Source organism: Dreissena polymorpha, chromosome 3 (genome assembly GCF_020536995.1).
Source record: "Dreissena polymorpha isolate Duluth1 chromosome 3, UMN_Dpol_1.0, whole genome shotgun sequence".
Taxonomy (NCBI): Eukaryota; Metazoa; Mollusca; class Bivalvia; order Myida; family Dreissenidae; genus Dreissena; species Dreissena polymorpha.
This window is the reverse complement of record NC_068357.1, coordinates 41,524,143-41,544,650: the sequence shown is the minus strand read 5'-3', so window position 1 is coordinate 41,544,650 and position 20,508 is coordinate 41,524,143. Positions and strand designations below refer to the sequence as shown.

The window sequence follows — 20,508 nt, the reverse complement described above, 5'->3', positions numbered from 1 at the left end:
TTCACTATGTAACTGTTCCAACAGCATATATAGTTCACTATGTAACTGTTCCAACAGAATATAGAGTTCACTATGTCACTGTTCTAACAGCATATAGAGTTCACTATGCAACTGCTCCAACATCATATAGAGTTCACTATGTAACTGTTCAAACAGCATATAGAGTTCACTATATAGTTCAAACAGCATATAGAGCTAACAATGTAACTGTTCCAACAGTATATATAGAGTTCACTATGTAACTGTTCCAACAGTATATAGAGTTCACTATGTAACTGTTCCAACAGCATATAGAGTTCACTATGTAACTGTTCCAACAGCATATAGAGTTCACTATGTAACTGTTCAAACAACATATAGGGTTCACTATATAACTGTTCAAACAGCATACAGAGCTCACAATGTAACTGTTCAAACAGTATATAGAGTTCACAATGCAACTGCTCCAGCATATAGAGTTCACAATGTAACTGTTCAAACGTATATAGAGCTCACTATGTAACTGTTCCAACAGCATATAGAGTTCACTATGTAACTGTTCCAACTGCATATAGAGTTCACTATGTAACTGTTCAAACAATATAAACAGCTCACTATGTAACTGTTCCAATAGTATATATAGAGTTTACTATGTAACAGTTCCAACAGCATATAGAGTTCACTATGTAACTGTTCAAACAGCATATAGAGTTCACTATATAACTGTTCCTACAGCAAATAGAGTTCACTATGTAACTGTTCCAACAGTATATAGAGTTCACTATGTAACTGTTCCAATAGTATATAGAGTTTACTATGTAACAGTTCCAACAGCAAATAGAGTTCACTATGTAACTGTTCCAACAGTATATAGAGTTTACTATGTAACTGTTCCAACAGCATATAGAGTTCACTATGTAACCGTTATTACCGGTAATAAGCACTTTAATGACCCACTAAGTAGTTTTCTATGGTGTTATAGTTGTGATACTGCATTAATTAATATGACTTCGGACTGGGTTTTTTTTCCAGGGTATTTGTGCGCACACCCGTGGGACAACTTCTGCATTACGCTTGTTACAAACGCAACGTCTTAGCTACAGAAAGAACTACAGGACAGCAAAATGACATAAAGTTATAAGAATTTCTAAGATCATTTGTTATTTTACTAAATAGAGTCTACATTGAATAAGTAAGAAAGCAGCATATCATGTTAGGTAAGTCTCAAAACAAGCAAAAGTTGGAGTCCCAGAGAAAACAGTATAACTAGTTTTGTTGCGGAGCCAAGTGTTGTTTTTTGTATTTCCCCACTTAGAAGGGGAGAAAAGAGATAGGTCTTTGTCCATGAGCCTGTTAGTCCATATGTATGTCCCTTTTTTGGCTGTGTAACTAAAGAAGTATTGTTGCAAAATAGATGAGACTGCACAAACATGTTAACCAGCATGTGAGCTTGCACACATTCATATTTAATTAAGTTTCTTTCAACATTAGTGGAGTTCTTAGTTAAGAGTGGGATGTGGGGGAATCGTTATTCTACTGGCGCATTTCTAGTTACACTTTGCTCACACCTATGTTGCACTTCACTGATGAGAAGAAAAAGGGGATCTGGTTTTGCAGAGGCTCCACATGGGACAGAAATCAATGTTATTTGATGTAAATAGTTCATGGAACAAGATAAACTATTCCTATTTACTTCCTTAAACTTGACTGTTCCGCTTTTGCAATATCAAATAGATCGTCTATTCCACAATTACATTAAAAAAAAAGTTAAAAAAATACTACTGAAATGTATCACAAGGTTTATTGAATTCCAAACAAATCCATATATCCAAGTTAAATATACAATCAAAAACATGTTTTGAACATTCTTTTTATAATAAACAATCCAAGTTACAATTTGCCACTAAAAAATCAAGTATAAGTGATATCCAATCTTATATTTAAATATTAATCTACACAAACACAGACTTAAAACATACATACTGACTAAGAAATAGATGTATCATACATATTGTCACGGTACAGTGCATAGTCAAAACAATTTCAGACCTCATCTCTATTTTCATAGGCTTGACAGCCTCACTGTTTGTGAAAGAGTCTTATTTTCAATCCTTTACACATTTTGATTTTCTTTGATTGTTCTACTTGCACATTATTTTCTCTTATGTCAAATGCGCTTTTGACTATATAACATAGAGCTTTACAAAATCACGTTATCGTCACTAACATGTAACCTAAATATCAGAACAGGGAAAAGCTTCTCATAACGTTGCTAGAACTTTAGGTCATACCCTTTTTTTTCGATATTGATATTTTGAATTTGTATCAACAGTTCATGCGATTATTTTGGAAATAAACTAAAAAAACTTCTGCCTTTACCTTAACATGTCTAACAGAAGATTTAAGTATGTGCTTAAACACCTTTTATGAATAGGTATAAGCATGTTGTAGCAGGTGTTACAGGCAGTTTACTAAATACAAATCTTCCTTCTGTTTGATCTTGACTATAAGGAAACAGACGTTTCGAGCTTGTGGTACCACTTAATAACAAGCAAATTCGTTGAATTGATATACCCGCCAAATAAATTTTGTTTATGGATGGGTGTAAAACTAAAAGAAAAGGTATAAGTGACTGGTTGTGCCTGATAATCGAGTACAATTACATCAGGACATTTTGAGAATCCATTTTAGTATGGTAGAATCCTTACCAAATAAGGCATATTTAATCAAAATGTGTGAATTTGGCCTTTGTGTGTGACTTTGACCATGACCATAGCAACCTGGATCTTATATTTGTCACTCAGCTAGATAATGGATAATAATTGTGGACAGTGATTACAGAATCCCTTGATGCATAGTAAAGGAATGACTAAATAATAATTCATCAAATTTGTGACCTTTGACCTCAATGTGTGACCTTGACCTTAGCCCCTAGGATTATGGGTGTTGAATGTGAAGCACACCCAGATGATCAAGAACAACTATGGCAAGTTTCATGGCTCTGGCTCATGTGTGAATGGAGATAAAGCTCTAAGCCTATATTAAAAAGCATTTTTTCACGATACAAAGGGCCATAACTCCATCATTAACAAATGATGTACAATGCCATTTTGCGTGCCTCATCCTCTTATCCATATATATACTCATACCAAGTTTCAATGAAATCCACCAAAGCACTTCCAAGATATGGCTCTGGACACAAAAGTGAACATTTGTTCAAGATACAAAGGGCCATAACTCCATTATTAACAGATGGTGTACAATGCCATTTGGCGAACATCATCCTCTTATCCATATATATATACTCATACCAAGTTTCAATGAAATCCGCCAAAGCACTTCCAAGATATGGCTGCGGACACAAAAGTGCCGGAGTGATGGACAGACAACACCAAAACAATATCCCTCCGCCTATGGCAGGGGATAATTATGTAGGAATGTCATCTGTTTTCAAGTCAAAAGGAGGTTTCCAGTCTAATGTCTGTTTGACTTTGACCATGTCGTAGCAAACGATGGTGTCTCCCGGCTCGCAGACTAGACCTGGATCCAGACAGAGTCCACAGTCCTGGTCTGTCTTGATGACATTCACCTCCACCTTGTGGTGCTTCATAGAACTCAGTGTACCTGCCACCAGAAATATACGTGTTTGTATGACTAATTATACCAAGATATAGGTTTATCTGTAAATGCTTTGTGGGAGTCTATTATAGAGCAATAGTCTGACACTGGATACTTTGTAGGAATAAAACAAGTAACTTAGCATGGCATAGTTTGTAGAATTTATTCCTAGAAATACAGAGCAGAACAGTCTTAATACTACAACATCTTTTTAAAAGAAATGGAATCAAAAAGAATACTTTATGAAATGATGCTTTATATGTATATAAAATCATTAAAATACGTGAATTTTAATTATATATTGTACGCAAACCCTAATAGTAGTCCTAATCAGTTAAAAGAAGTGTAAAAACATTTGGTGGTTTCTAAGAGAATATTCAAAAACATTTTAATTTAATGGAAGCCATAATTCTGTTAATGTTTAGAGGTTATAATAATAAGTAAATATATTGAGCCTGGAAAAACAACTTCCCAATAGAAAAGAGGGGGTTTAAGTTACCGTCGTAGAGCACCTCCTCCCCTCGTATAAGCCGGAACCGTTTTGACCTGATGAGAGAGCCCGTCTGGCAGCGACATCCAGCGATCTGAACCTTGTCCTTCTTCACTGTGATCTCAAATGACTGCTGCACCACCGCCTCACCTGAATCACAGCAGTGAACGTTGGCACCCAACATTATCATCGAAATAGCATCAGGGTATAAACTACAATGTTGCAAACCCTCTGCAAACAATGCCAATCATGATGTGTATCTTTACCCTTTTTTTCAAGGATAATTTTTATGTCACTGTGTATAATAACTTAATTACAGATAGATTCACCTGTCGCATATGAGAAAAGAACCAAGAAGACCATGGTGGCCCTGAACCGCTCTTCTGAGTTCAAGACACACATTTTGTAAAAGACTTGTCTTAAATGTTTATTGAATAGTTCTGGTCCAAGTGTGACGTTAGGAGCTACTAGAAACCAAATGTAATGTACATGTGTGACATGCCTAGTGCATATGCTTTGTTTTCCACGGTATGGCAATTGATCCCTTACTGTAAATGGAGGATCTCATTGTATAATAAGGTTTCTTCCTTGCTTGTGAGGCTGAACTTTCACTTTTTGAGTATGACGTGGTGACCTTGTCTTAACCCAAATTGACCCAGATTCAAATATGCACTTCATGTGTTAAAGATAAACATTCTAACCACGATTCATTAGAGCCCCATAAACACGCAACAAATAATTCGTAAAATATTTTGAAAAATAAAGTTAACACATAAAAAAATCAGTGTTTCTTATACCAATAGCGAAAAATTTAACGCTAGACGTGATCTCATAACATAAATTTAACCAGATACAAAATGCTCGTTTTTATATTGTGTGTGACAATGATTCCATGTGAATTTCCCGCGACAATATTAGATCTTGTATCAGCGAACGCAAGATTGGCATCGGGCAGCTCATGAGAAAAATGTTGTGCTTTGAACGCTGCTATTTTAGGAAATATTTTAGGAAATATTTGTTGATTTTGAGCGTTTATGGGGTTTTTAATTTTAGTAATAAAAGTGGCTTCTAAATAGGTATGTTTTTTTCAAAGACTGACCAGGAGACATAATGTTTGGAAAACACATGAACTGTATTTGAACTTTGCAAAGATATTGTCAAGATATATGTTCTGACCAAGTCTCACATAGACTGTGTCATAAATGTTGCGTCTACAGTGGTAGAACCAGGTTTTCTAAGTTCTGTCAAAGAGACATAGTTTAAGGACAGACATGACATAGTTTAAGGATAGACATGACCCAGAATCAACCTCAGCCTAGATATTGTCAAGAGAAACATTGCTCAAAGTTTCATTAATATTGCAAGAAAATTTGGCCTGACGAATTGAAACCAGCTATAAGCTGATACCACGCAATGTTGATTGCCCACAACAGCTCACCATGCTCAGGTTAATACAGGATTGCAGAATCTATGTGTTTTGACCGACGTCAATCATTCATTTTTAGTACTCTTTACATTTTGTTTTTGAAAAAACAAAATAATTATGGTAAAGTTTACAGATGTATAAGAGGCTAAAGCATTTCAAATACAAATACAGAAACATGCAATTCAAAAACAATATTTCTTTAAAGAGACAACAATTTACCAATGATTTCCTCTTTCTCAGTTGGTGGCAGTTGGGCATTGATGTGTTCCACAAGTTGCGCAAACAGGTGGTAGATAATGTTGTAGTGATGTATTGTCACCTTGCTGTTGGACTTGCACGCAACAGGATCCAGTTGGAACGCATAGATATCAGCTGTGGCACAAACAAGAAACATTTGATATTTGACATTGTACTATTTCAAAGGCATTAATGCTTTTTGGCATGTAAAATGGGTCCCTGTAACGTTGCAGAGGCAAACAGAAAATCTTTCTGATCCGTCATTTAAATTATTTGTGTGACCAGGTAGGCACAAATTCTTACATTATCACTTGAGAACAAGAACATTTTACAAGCCCCGTTTTCATCCAAGAATCTAAATGAGCCAGATTATAAATAAACCCGTGTATGGCTTCGAGGGCAAATGCTTATTTAAATGCTTAAGTGTTAGCTAAAACATACAAAACGGCCGACCACACTTACTTACTTCATCAAGAGATATATGAGTCGTGTTCTGAGAAAACTGGGCAAAATGCATGTGCGTAAAGTGTGGTCCAAGATTAGCCTGTGCAGTCTGCACAGGCTAATCAGGGACGACACTTTCCGCTTTTATGGTATTTTTAGTTTCAAGGAAGTCCCTCCTTACCGAAAATCAAGTTTAGGCGGAAAGTGTCGTCCCTGATTAGCCTGTGAGGACTGCACAGGCTAATCTGGGACAACACTTTACGCACAAGCATTATGCCCAGTTTTCTTCAGAACACGACTCATATTATCTAAGAAAAAAAACCAAGAGTTCAGCCAACAAGTATTGAAACAAGCAAAACATTTATTTTAGAAAAAAAAGTGTCACACTTTCTTAACATTAATAATTCTTCAATGACATGTATGTAAGTATTACCGTTAAATGCTGAGGCCATTTGCAGATCCATCTCTGTAACATTGCCAACCCCATGATGTACAATGTCAATGTCACAAATGTCAGAGGTAAAGGTCGCCAGAGTGTCCACTATCGCCTCCACTGATCCAGAGACATCACCTATATGGTCAAAATGTTAGAGTGAACCAATCATATTATGTTAATACAGAGCTGTTAAAATCTGTTCAAAGCCACTCAGCCCCACAGGATTTATAGCCAAAGGTCAGGTAACAAGTTGCCTTTCCTTACTTTGTTGCCACCCTACATTTGTCAACTTCAATCATACCAAGACTTCTTTTGCAAATAAGACTAAACAAGAGATTGCCAAGCAATATTGTCCCCTACAGGTGAAACTCCACCATTGTCAGTATTTTTTTATATATTTGTTGCCATTGCAACCAGAATTCTTGACGTAGGAACAAAATGAAATGACGTGCATAATCTCCATATTGCAATCTATCCATGTTTCAAGTTTCATGAAAAAATATTTAGAACTTTTAAAGTTATCGCAGGATCCAGAAAAGTGTGCCAGACAGACTGACTGACTGACGGACAGAGCGCAAACCATAAGTCCCCTCCGGTTTCACTGTTGATATGTGTAGGAAAATACACAGTTTCAATGCAAATACACAATGCAGTTCATATTACTGTTACAAACAGTATAATTTAGGTATAATACAGTATCAAGCATTTAATCTCGTTGATTCCACCTGATACAAACAAGAAACCGTCAGAGACGGGTGATGCTCCCCAAAGGTTCATTTTGTCACAATATTGCACTATATATTCAGATAAAAGGAAATGTCTTGAGGGCACAGTAGTTGGGGGGACAATAATTTTTTTATAGAAAATTTTAAAGGGCCATAACTCTGTGAAAAAATCATCCGACCAGAACCCGCTGATAATATGCACATCTCCTCTTGGTAGTGAAGCTTCCCATAAAGTTTCATTGAATTCCGGTCTTTAGTTGCTGAGAAATATCCCGGACAAGAATTGCACTCTATGTACAGTTAATGGAAAATTTCAAAGGGCCATAACTCTGTGAACAAGAAACCGTCGGAGCCGGGTGATGCTCCCCAAAGTTTTGTTTTGTCACAATATTGCACTATATATTCAGATAAAAGGAAACGTCTTGAGGGGCATAACTTTGGACAAAATAATACAATGGATGGTTTAGCAACTTAAAAATTTCAAAGGGCCATAACTCTCTAAATGAATCATCTAACCAGAACCCACAAATAACATGCGCATCTCCTCAAGGTAGTTAAGCTTCCCATAAAGCTTCATTGAATTCCAGTCAGTAGTTGGGGAGAAATAGCCCGGACAAGAATTGCACTATATGTACAGTTTATAGAAAATATAAAAGGGCCATAACTCTGTGAAAAATCATCCGACCATAACCAGCTGATAATATGCACATCTCCTGTTGGTAGTGAAGCTTCCCACAAAGTTTCATTGAATTCAGATCATTAGTTGCTGATAAATATCTCGGACAAGATTTGCACTATATGTACTATGGAAAATTTCAAAGGGCCATAACTCTGTGAAAAATCATCCGACAAGAAGCAGCTGATAATATGCACATCTCCTCTTGGTAGTGAAGTTTCCCATAAAGTTTCATTGAATTCCAGTCATTAGTTGCTGAGAAATAGCCCGGACAAGAATTGCACTATATGTACAGTTAATGGAAAATTTCAAAGGGCCATAACTCTGTGAAAAATCATCCGACCAGAACACGCTGATAATATGCACATCTCCTCTTGGTAGTGAAGCTTCCCATAAAGTTTCATTGAATGCCCGTAATAAGTTGCTGAGAAATAGCTCGGACAAGAATTGCACTACATGTACAATAGAAAATTTCAAAGGGCCATAACTCTGTGAAAAATCATCCGACAAGAACTGGCTGATAATAGGCACATCTCCTCTTGGAAGTGAAGCTTCCCATAAAGTTTCATTGAATTCCGGTCTTTAGTTGCTGAGAAATAGCCCGGACAAGAATTGCACTCTATGTACAGTTAATGGAAAATTTCAAAGGGCCATAACTCTGTGAAAAATCATCGGACCAGAACCCGCTGATAATATGCACATCTCCTCTTGGTAGTGAAGCTTCCCATTAAGCTTTATTGAATTCCGGTCATTAGTTGCTGAGAAATAGCCCGGACAAAAATTGTGCAAGGACAGAAGGACGGTCGGACAGACAAAGCGGCGACTATATGCTCTCCCCCGAATTTTTTTGGGGGGAGCATAAAAATCATCCGACCAGAACCCGCTGATAATATGCACATCTCCTCTTGGTAGTGAAGCTTCCCATAAAGTTTCATTGAATTCCGGTCATTAGTTGCTGAGAAATAGCCCAGACTAAAATTGTGCACGGACAGACAGACAGACGAAGCGGCGACTATATGCTTTACCCCAAAATAAATTTTGGGGGAGCATAAAAAGGCGCTACTGATCTTAAAATGGGAGTTTTAACGATATAATATTGGCCTTGAGAAAAAAATTAAAGTAACATATTTCAGCAGGCAAGAGGAATTATAAGTAAAATCATAAATTACAAATATGCATGATTTAAACATCAGGACTTCAAGTGCCTGTAAACCAAAAAACTAATGAGCTATTTTAATAACAAAAAGTACTTTGATTGCGATCATCTTAAAACATTTACTTAAAGCCACACCAGTGGAGTAAGAAATTAAACAAGGGACAAAATTGTCACAAAACCAGGTTTTCATTGTGAAAAAAAATGTGATAAAGGGAGAAAACTCAAACTGAACTTTTGAAATGACCAAACAAAATTAACCCCCTTTGTAATTTTTTTTTTTTTTTTTAAATCTATTTTTAGTCGTGGCGACCTTGACATTGGAGATATTGACGTGATTCTTTCGTGCGACACACCGTCCCATGATGGTGAACAAATGTGCCAAATGATTTTAAAATCTCACAATGAATGACATAGTTATGGCCAGGACAAGCCCTTTTATGGCCATTTTTGACCTTTGAACTCAAAGTGTGACCTTGACCTTGGAGATATCGACGTAATTATTTCGCGTGACACACCGTCCAATGATGGTGAACAAATGTGCCAAATGATTTTAAAATCTGACAATGAACGACATAGTTATGGCCCGGACAAGCTTGTTCCGCCCGCCCCCCAGCCCGCCCGCCAGCCAGCCAGCCAGCCAGCCCGCCCGCATTCGCCAATCTAATAACCAGTTTTTTCCTTCGGAAACCTGGTTAAATATTCTGCAAGCTATATGTGACACAACAAGCAAACCCACAGTAATCAATAACACTACTTAAATGAAAACCATATTTGTTCAGGCAAATTGTTTTGTTCTTTGATAAACCAGCAGCAATCTGAATTATGCTCATGTACCAAAACATATTCTAGATATCACCTTCATCTCCAAGCAAATACACATGAGTCCCAGTGCCCCAACAACCAACCTTTGATAATGATCCTGATCACTGGCCTACTATCCACTGCCATAGCCATCTGCTTCTGCTCCAATATCTCAGTTTCAACCTTTTTTTTCTTGGCATGGTTCCACCAGCGCAAGTATTCCGCACGCCTCCTGTCCCGTATCTGCACATATGTCTCGCGGTCCGCAGCCCTCCTCTCCGACGCGCTCTCCATGGCCTTGGCTTCAAACTGTTCCTTCTCAATCTCGTCATTTTCTAGCAAGGCCTGCTTAAGTTGCTTCTGAAAACCAATGTTTGTAACTTTAATAAAGCATTTTTACATGTAGCAAAGTAGTCCAATCCTCTAGTCTAATTTATAAAACCCGCAAAGAATTTAGAGATACTTTTTATATGGGCTTAATTCTTTGGAACGTCTTATCGGCCAAGGACCAATTACGCAGGTGCAAACCATAAATGTTTAAATTTTCATCAATTTGCATAGAATTGCAAAATAACATTACCAACTCATAATGTTTTAGTTCAGAAGTCCATTTTTACATCAAATATCGTCGAATTGAAGTTAAAAAGGCATACATTCTTCAGTTAAACTTCTGCTTAAATCGCAATACAATACAATCACTGCCATGTTATGAAACAGATTTACATATGAACTAATCAGAAGAAGGCATTACAATGTAACATGTACGCGTAGTTTGATTTAACATGAGCTTTTATCACCGACTTTTACCTAAGTAGATCTAGTATGCTAATCTTTGTCGCTTAAATAAGCATACGTTCAAAACAGATATGGTGCAGTTTCTATTCACTCTTTTTAATTTCAGCAACTTTTTATGAATGTCTTTTTCACACCCTCTGTCTGTGTTGTTATATGTACTTACAATCTACCTTACATAAGACGGTATACTGTACGATCTGTATCACTATTATTTATGTACCGTATACAAAATAAAAGATGTTATCTATTTCAGAACTTTCAAATTTTTAATTGTCACCTTAGAAAAAACAAGAGATGTGTTTGTCAGAAACACAATGCCCCCTTTTTACTTTTTTATCATTTTGCAGGTACAGATAATTTTTACAAGGGAAGTAATATTTTTTAAAGGGATACAATAAAAAATATTAACTTCCCTTGTAAAAATTATCTGTACCTGCCAAATGAAAAATAGAAATTATCTCCTTTTAAAGCTTGTTAATTCCCTTGGATTTGTTTTTTTGACCTTTTACCTTGAAGATGACCTTGATCTTTCACCACTCAAAATGTGCAGCTCCATCAGATACACATGCATGCCAAATATCAAGTTGCTATCTTTAATATTGCAAAAGTTATGGCCAACGTTAAAGTTTTCGGATGGACGGACGGACAGACAGACGGACAGACAGTTCAAATGCTATATGCCACCCTACCAGGGGCATAAAAACAATGCTCAATTAATCCAGAAAAGTACAATAACATCGCTTTACTATATAACGCTCTGTGCCACAACGGACAAACTCAACTGGGTTTTCCGCAGTTTATTCTTCCCATTTAAACCACATGGTTTACATCGAGGCTGCGTTATCGATAAATATCTACACAGCGAGCGAATCAAGAGATATTTAAAATTTGAATAGTGGTTGGATTTAAATTGCTCTGGCATGCACAATTCAAAGTGTCATTACATAATTCTTGTGGAACTCAAGAAATGAATTATCTACACATGTATGTAAATATTATTGCAATCTGTTAATATTAACTGTCTGATATCGGGGCTTGAATGTTGCGCACAAAATACTTGCGCAACAATATAGACAAAGAATTAAAACTTTCTACCATTGTTTTGGTCTTTCACCCGTTGTACGCTCCAAATATTACCAATATAAAAAGTAGCTTAATATTTGAGAGCGTCAACAAGTTGAACTACCAATCCTTCATATGTAGCATTGGTTTTAGCTCTTCAATGAATTACATTTAAATTTAATAAGAGCACCGCATAACGGGTGCCACGCTCGGCTGCGAAAGCTTGTCAGATATTTTTTTTTTTTTTTTAGAGGTCACAGTGAACTTGACCTTTGACCTAATGACCCTAAATGGGTGTGGCGTGTAGAACTCATCAAGGTGCATCTACATATGAAGTTTCAAAGTTGTAGGTGGAAGCACTTTGATTTTAGAGGCAATGTTAAGGTTTTTGTTAAAGTTTTATATAAGAGGTCAAGACCTTGACCTTTGACCTAGTGACCCAAAAATGGGTGTGGCGTGTAGAACTCATCAAGATGCATCTACATATGAAGTTTCAAAGTTGTAGGTGGAAGCACTTTGATTTTAGAGCCTATGTTAAAGTTTGATATTGGAGGTCACAGTGACCTTGACCTTTGACCTAGTGACCCAAAAATGGGTGTGGCGTGTAGAACTCATCAAGGTGCATCTACATATGAAGTTTCAAAGTTGTAGGTGGAAGCACTTTGATTTTAGAGCCAATGTTAAGGTTTTAGCACGACGCCTACGGAGGACGGCGGACGAGCTGGCTATGACAATAGCTCGGGTTTTCTCAGAAAACAGCCTCGCTAAAAAACTAACAAGTCAGATTATTTAACTTCTAAGTGATAATGTATAACATTGGTTTTACTCCTTCAGTCATTTACATTTAAATAAAAAACCTAACACATGGGATTATTTAACTTCTTAGTTACTATGTATGGCATTGGTTTAACCCCTTCGATCAATTGCATTTAAATAAAAAACCTAACACATGGGATTATATATAATTGAACTTTTTAGTGCCTAGGTATGGCATTGGTTTTACCACTTTGATGAATTTTATCATTCAGTATGTCTTAACATTTTATGCAATAAGTTACAGTGCATGTCTTGACAATTAAATGAGACAATAATATTCCACTTTCAAAAACTAAACTGATCAATACCAATACTTTATAAACAAAGTTACATAGTTTGATTTGATTAAACACAAATTTTACTGAATTTACCATTAAACACAAAGTTGCATAATATATCTTAAGTTCCATATTTGCAATATTCACTGCACATTGTTGGTACCTCTGTAGCAAACTGTTGCACGAGGTCTCCTGTCTGGGGTAGCTCCGTCCATCCTCCAATCTCCACGGGGATACCTGGCCCTGCCTCCTGCATCTGAGCTCCATTGCAATCAAACAGTGACCGCACCTGAAATGTGTTGACAATATACAGAGAACAATAATATTGTAGCTACCTGGCCCTGCCTCCTGCATCTGAGCTACATTGCAATCAAACAGTGATCGCACCTGAAATGTGTAGACAATGTACTGAGCACAATAATATTGCAGCTGAACAGCATGGAGCCTGAAATATGTAGACTGAGAACCCTTGCAGTTAACGCCATCAACACCTAGTGTGTACAGAGCGTATTGACAACCCTTGCAGTCAAATAGCATCTTCACCTGAAATTCTTGTAGTTAAACAGTGTCGGCATCTAAAATGTGAACCAAAGGTACTGCAGTTAACCACAAAGGGTGCAATGATGCAAAAATATGTTAATACTGGGCAAACATGTATAATTGAAACATATGTCAATAATAATGTGAAAGTGTACTGTTTTCGTCCGCTTGTCTTAAAGTTAATGAATCTTGTTCATCTATCATTGTACATATGTAAGTTTAAGCACTAGCAATAAAATTCTACTATAAAACTAAAAGGTTTTTGCAAAGAGATCATCTCTTTACCAAGTAATAAACTTCAATGTTGACCCTAGTTGTACACATTTTTTGCTGAAACTTTGAGGTTCAGCTTATTCATATCCCTACTTTAGTTGACTTATTATTGCACTATTAAAGGGGTGTAAAAATATGTTAAAAGCAGTTTGCCAGCTGACAAAATCAGTTCCCCATTACTTACTTTGTGGCTCCATTAGTTTCAAGCTTCTCCAAGAAAACAATGCATTGTAACCATCTGATCATTTAACAGCAGTTATTAATCCAAAATGGCACTAGCCCATTGGTTGAAACAGGTTTTACAGGGTATTACGTCAAGTGTAAGCTTAGTACACTGTGTAAAGTAATCCCCTTTGTGGTAGTTTCTGTACTTATCTCAATTGCAAAACAAACACATGATAAGTGTGTGCATTATGTTGAATATTTATGTTTTTATGCCTTATTTACTTATTCATGTTTTATTTCAATATCTCTAGAAACATAAAGATATGGAGTAGTTACAAATGTTAACCAGAATTGTCTTACTACATGTATAAACAGAGGTATAATTATGCTAAATTGCAAGTCTGAGTTATGGATTTTTTTTTACATACCTCACACAATTATCCATAACACCTGGGTAAAGTTGAATTAAATGGCCTTCAGCAAATTTCAAAGCACACAAACGGGCATAACTCTGCTAAATTGCAGGTCAGAGTAACATACCTTGGTCAGTCGTCTCACACAGCAACCTGAACAAATGTGTAACATTCAAGTGAATATCTATAGCTATACTACCTATAGCTATACTACCTATAGCTATACTACCTATAGCTATACTACCTATAGCTATACTACCTATAGCTATACAAGAGACAGCGATATGGAGAAGCTGCATGTTTACACTATCCAAAGTATAAAAGGGGTATTTCTGTTCATTTGCCTGTCAGTGTTATGGAAATGGCCACAAACAACACACAGTGACCAAACAACACATATGTTCAGTTTTAACCCTTTACCACTTCGATACGTATTTTGACGCATGTGTTGTCCCTAAGAAAGTTAAATTTAGTTAAAGACCTTTCTTACTAGATTCAAATTTTAAAGGCTTCATTTCCAACCCTTATATACTCATGAGCAGCAAACAACATAAAAACTTAACAAACTGCGAGTTACTTGAGGCTGTTCTGGTTTTATGCTGTTTCCACATAGCAATTCCACTTTGCTTCTGAGTGGGAAAGTGTTAATTGATTACCTGAGGGACAAATAGTGATATGGAGATGCTGTATGTCTACCTAAACCAGATCATTATTATATTGCCCTTACCAAGGCTTACAACAACATTTGGGTGAGTAGCATTGCTTGGACTTCCCTGTGAATACTGGAGTAAAAAAACATAAGGTTGCCAAATCAAGCCAGTATTTAAAAAATTATATTCCAAATATAAACAAGTGGGTCTGAAAGGCCCAAAGTCGCGCACCTGAGATTCAAAGGAACTGCTGACCTGTTCTGTGCAGCCCAAGATGTCATTAGAACAAAATGTTCTTACCAACTTTCATGTCTAGTGAACACCCTGGCAGCCATGTTCTTCAACAGACCAGAAACATGTTCATACACATCCAAGATATCATTTAAACAAATATTCTGACAAAGTTTCATGAAGATTCATAAGTCCATATAAAGAAAAATGCCCCGCCCCCTGGTGGCCATGTTTTTCAAGCAACTGGAACCATTTTCAAACTTCTCTAAGATATCATTGGGACAAATCTTCTGACAAAGTTTCATGATAATCGGACAATAAATATGGCTTCTAGAGTGTTAACAAGGTTAAGGAAAATAACACGCCCCCTTGGCGGCCATGTTTTTCAACCAACCGGAACTATTTTCAAACTCATCCAAGATATCATTGGGACTATTCGTCTGACCAAGTTTCATGATGATCGGACAATAAATGTGGCCTCTAGAATGTTAATATGGTTTTGCAAAAGCCATAAATAGCCTTATAAGGAAAAATGCCCCGCCCCCTGGTGGCCATGTTTAAAAAAAAAACAAGATGTGTTTGTGAAACACAATGTCCCCCTATATGATGTTTGACCTTGAAGGATGACCTTGACCTTGTGAAGGATGACCTTGACCTTTCACCACTCAAAATGTGCAGCTCCATGAGATACACATGCATGCCAAATATCAAGTTGCTATCTTCAATATTGCAAAAGTATTCATAAAATAAGCGATTTGGGACACATATATTTGACCTCTGACCTTGAAGGATGACCTTGACCTTAACCTTTCACCACTCAAAATGTGCAGCTCCATGAGATGCACATGCATGCCAAATATCAAGTTGCAATCTTCAATATTGCAAAAGTATTTATAAAATAAGCGATTTGGGCCACATATATTTGACCTCTGACCTTGAAGGATGACCTTGACCTTTCACCACTCAAAATGTGCAGCTCCATGAGATACACATGCATGCCAAATATCAAGTTGCTATCTTCAATATTGCAAAAGTATTTATAAAATGAGCGATTTTGGCCACATATATTTGACCTCTGACCTTGAAGGATGACCTTGACCTTTCACCACTCAAAACGTGCAGCTTCATGAGATACACATGCATGCCAAATATGAAGTTGCTATCTTCAATATAGCAAAAGTTATTGCAAAATGTTAAAGTTGGCGCAAACAGACCAACAGACAGACAGGGCAAAAACAATATGTCCCCCACTACTATAGTGGGGGACATTAAAAAGTAAAATAGATGAGCGGTCTGCACCCGCTAGGCGGTGCTCTTGTTTTCTTATATGGCTATAGTAAAACCTTGTTGACACTCTAGAGGCCACATTTTTCTGATCTTCATGAAACTTGGTAAAAAGATTTGTCCCAATGATATCTTGGACTAGTTCGAAAATGATTTTTTAAGGTGAAGGGACCTATCTCAATACTTCAATCAAAAAGGAGGGAGGGGTGGGGTGGAGAGGGGTGTATAGTGTGGGGGTGTGGTCATTTATTACATTATCTTCCAAAAATAATAAAAAAAACTGCAAAAACAATTTTTTTTATTTTTTTTTGGGGGGGGGGGGGATTTTTGGGTGGGATGGTTGGACGGTCTTTCAAAAATAAAATAATGAATATAAATATTTGTTTAAAAAAAATATATATATAAAAAATTGGGGGGAGGGGAGGGGAGGGGTTGAGAGAGGGGTATAGTGTTAGGGTGTGGTCATTTATAAGATGATCTTTCAAAATTAAAAAAAATGATAAAAATAAAAACAAAACTTGTGGGGATTCTTGGGTGGGGCGTGGGGAATGGTTTGGGTGGAGTCTATTGTGGTATGTCAGGTAAGTGTTTTTTTGTGAAAGTATCAATCAAATCTGATCATAAATTAAGAAGCTATGGCAATTTTAGCAAAATTTAATAATCTGACCTTGAGAGTCAGGGTCATTCAAAGGTCAAGGTCAAATTCAACTTGCCAGGTACAGTACCCTCATGATATTATGAAAGGATTTGAAGTTTGAAAGCAATAGCCTTGATACGTCAGAAGTAAATTGGATCTAAACACAAAATTTTACCAAATATTCAAAGTTACTAAGTTAAAAAAGGGCCATAATTTCATCAAAATGCCAACCAGAGTTATGCAACTTGTCCTGTATAGTCCCCTTATGAAAGTTAGTAAGTGTTCCAAGTCTGAAAGCAATAGCATGATACTTTAGGAGTAAAGTTGACCAAAAAACAAAACTTAACAAAATTTTCCAATTTCTTAGTATAAAGGGGCCATTATTCTGTCAAAATACCAGTCAGAGTTACATAACTTTGCCTGCAGAGTCCCCTTATGATGGTTAGTAAGTGTTGCAAGTATGAAAGCAATAGCTTTGATACTTTAGGAATAAAGTGGACATAAACACAAAACTTAATGAAATTTTTAAATTACTAAGTACAAAGGGGCCATAATTCTGTCAAAATGCAGGGTTGTCATTATTAACCGATTGCCGATCGAATTCATCGGTTAAAATTGCCAGAAAATCTGTTGTTTTTCCCGAATCTTTTAAATTGCGATTGTAAGTTTTGCTCACGCAAACCGACAAAAAATGACGAGGAATAACCGTAGTATAGTAGAGCGACGCCCGGTCATTCAGTCAGTCCATTAACTCCGCCTAAGAGCTACTGTTTTCAATTAATTTCTCAGGAGTGGCCAATATTGATTTTTCCAGCTGCCAATCAAATTCTTCTTGGTAAGCATGTCAACCAATCAGCGCTCAGGCACCCAAATACACGCCGACCCCACAAGAAACTGTATCAAATAGCTGTTCATTTCACAGATTATTACTGAACGTATCTCAACGAATGTAGCACTGTAGAGACTTTAGAGAAAAGGTTTCCACATATTAAAACATGCTCTTCGATTTTCTACCAAAATAAAATATATTAGCGACCTCTGCGCTACGAAGTTGTTATTCAGCATCTAAATATTAAAGTCCACGCTTTCCTCGAGGAAGAATGACGTGATGTTATACATGAAGTCTAATTTTGGCATGATTTTCATTAGTACATGAAAACACGAGAAATGTGTCTCTGTTGCTAGAATTTTCTTAATTTTCCGTGAATAATGAAATCTGTAAATGATTTCGGATAACACATTTAATTATACGCATTTGAAAATACTTCAATTAAATAATGCATTTTGTTATACAAATGGTCATAACACATATTGTAATAAGTAGGTAAATAACGTGTTTTGAGATTGCCAAACTATGCATACATATAGGTCTACATGCACGAATGACCTGACAAGGTATATCACGATCCGGAATGAAAAGTACTCGGTAAAAATTAAAGAAAGATGCGTTTTTATTCTCAGAAATTAACTTTTACTTTCGCAAACTTTTCTGAAAAGAGGTACATGTAACAGTTTAGATTGAGTCCTTGATTTGTCGTAATTACTAAATATAAACAGTTCTCAATGCTCTCAAATCGCGTCACGTGATTCACACATGTTCAATGGGAATTCCCCAATCCCACAATTCAATTTGTATATGCACGTGCGTTAAATGGCGGACGACATTCATCGTCAATATTTGCCGTAATTTGGTTTTGAACAAAAAGAAATCGTAAACAAGGGACAAAATTGTCACAAAACCAGGTTTTCATTGTAAAAAAAATCTGATAAAGGGAGAAAACTCAAACTGAACTTTTGAAATGAACAAACAAAATTAACCCCCTTTGTAAGTTTGTTTAAAAAAAATATATATTTTTAGTCGTGGCGACCTTGACATTGGAGATATTGATGTGATTCTTTCGTGGGACACACCGTCCCATGATGGTGAACAAATGTGCCAAATAATTTTAAAATCTCACAATGAATGACATAGTTATGGCCAGGACAAGCTCATTTATGGCCATTTTTGACCTTTGAACTCAAAGTGTGACCTTGACCTTGGAGATATTGATGTAATTCTTTCGTGCGACACACCGTCCAATGATGGTGAACAAATGTGCCAAATGATTCTAAAATCTGACAATGAACGACATAGTTATGGCCCGGACAAGCTTGTTCCGCCTGCCCGCCAGCCAGCCCGCCAGCCCGCCCGCATTCGCCAATCTAATAACCAGTTTTTTCCTTCGGAAAACCTGGTTAAAAAACTGGATTATCGAGTAATGGATAGAATTGGAACATGCAAAGATCTATCAATATAATATGTTTTAACATTGTACAGTATACTAAAAATGTGAAAATCTTAAAATTTTCTATTCTTTTTATACCTCATTTTAACTTTTTATGCTCTGAGAATAGCAGTATTTTGTCCCTAAAATGTCTAGAATTCGTTTTCGGTCGGGGTGGGGGCTTTGCTCCCCTGATCCCCCTACCAGGGCCTTGACCCTCGGCCGAATCGGTTACTATTCCAAAATAATCCTATGTTTACAATCATAATGAAAACCCTGAAAATGCCAGTCAGAGTTACATAACTTTGCCTTCACAGTCCCTTCATGATAGTTAGTAAGTGTTGCAAGTATGAAAGCAATAGCTTTAATACTTTAGGAATAAAGTGGACCTAAACACAAAACGTAACCAAATTTTCATAGTATAAAAAGGGCACATAATTCTGTCAAAATGCCAACCAGAGTTATCTTACTTTGCCTGACCAATCCCCTCATGATAGTAAGTAAGTGTACGAAGTTTGTATGCAATAGCTTTCATACTTTAGGAACTAAGTGGACCTAAACACAAAACTTAATCAAATTTTCAATTTTCTAAGTATAAAAAGGGCACATAATTCTGTCAAAATGCCAGCCAGAGTTATCTAACTTTGCCTGCCAAGTCCCCTCATAATAGGAAGTAAGTGTCCCAAGTTTGAATGCAATAGCTTCGATACTTTATGAGAAAAGTGTACCTAAACACAAAACTTAACTGGACGCTGCACAGACGCCAAGGTGATGACAATAGCTCAATTTTTTTTTCAAAAAATAAATGAACTTAAAATGCCCCACCCCCTCGCCGCCATGTTTTTCAACCAAAGGACATCATTTTTGAACTTGTCCAAGATATTATTGGGATGAATCTTCTGACCAAGTTTCTTGAACATCTGAAAATAAATGTGGCCTCTAGAGTGTTAACAAGGTTTCACTATAGCCATATAAGGAAAAATGCCCCGCCCCCTGGCGGCCATGTTTTTCAACCAAATGGCAGAGCTCCAGATAAGGGTCGTATTTTCGTAATTACAAATTATTTTCAAGTCCATTACGTATTTATTTTAAAATCTTGTCGTACCATTAAA

General features: G+C 36.6%; 2 protein-coding genes across 5 annotated transcripts in view; one reads left to right on the top strand and one right to left on the bottom strand.

Annotated features, from left to right (window-relative positions):
* LOC127873826 (vam6/Vps39-like protein) overlaps nucleotides 1-2,349 on the top strand; it is a 41,744-nt gene extending 39,395 nt beyond the window's left edge. For both annotated transcript variants that reach the window (XM_052417826.1, XM_052417824.1), the window contains exon 26: nucleotides 1,012-2,349. In XM_052417826.1, coding sequence (XP_052273786.1) covers nucleotides 1,012-1,120 — 109 coding nt within the window. In that variant the 3' untranslated portion in view covers nucleotides 1,121-2,349. The remainder of the gene's footprint in view (nucleotides 1-1,011) is intronic.
* LOC127873825 (translation initiation factor IF-2-like) overlaps nucleotides 1,762-20,508 on the bottom strand; it is a 51,217-nt gene continuing 32,470 nt past the window's right edge. For all 3 annotated transcript variants that reach the window (XM_052417822.1, XM_052417823.1, XM_052417821.1), the window contains 6 exons: nucleotides 13,103-13,228; nucleotides 10,093-10,348; nucleotides 6,628-6,765; nucleotides 5,733-5,885; nucleotides 4,097-4,237; nucleotides 1,762-3,603 (listed from right to left, as the gene is read on the bottom strand). In XM_052417822.1, the coding sequence (XP_052273782.1) occupies nucleotides 3,407-3,603; nucleotides 4,097-4,237; nucleotides 5,733-5,885; nucleotides 6,628-6,765; nucleotides 10,093-10,348; nucleotides 13,103-13,228 (1,011 nt within the window). In that variant the 3' untranslated portion in view covers nucleotides 1,762-3,406. The remainder of the gene's footprint in view (nucleotides 3,604-4,096; nucleotides 4,238-5,732; nucleotides 5,886-6,627; nucleotides 6,766-10,092; nucleotides 10,349-13,102; nucleotides 13,229-20,508) is intronic.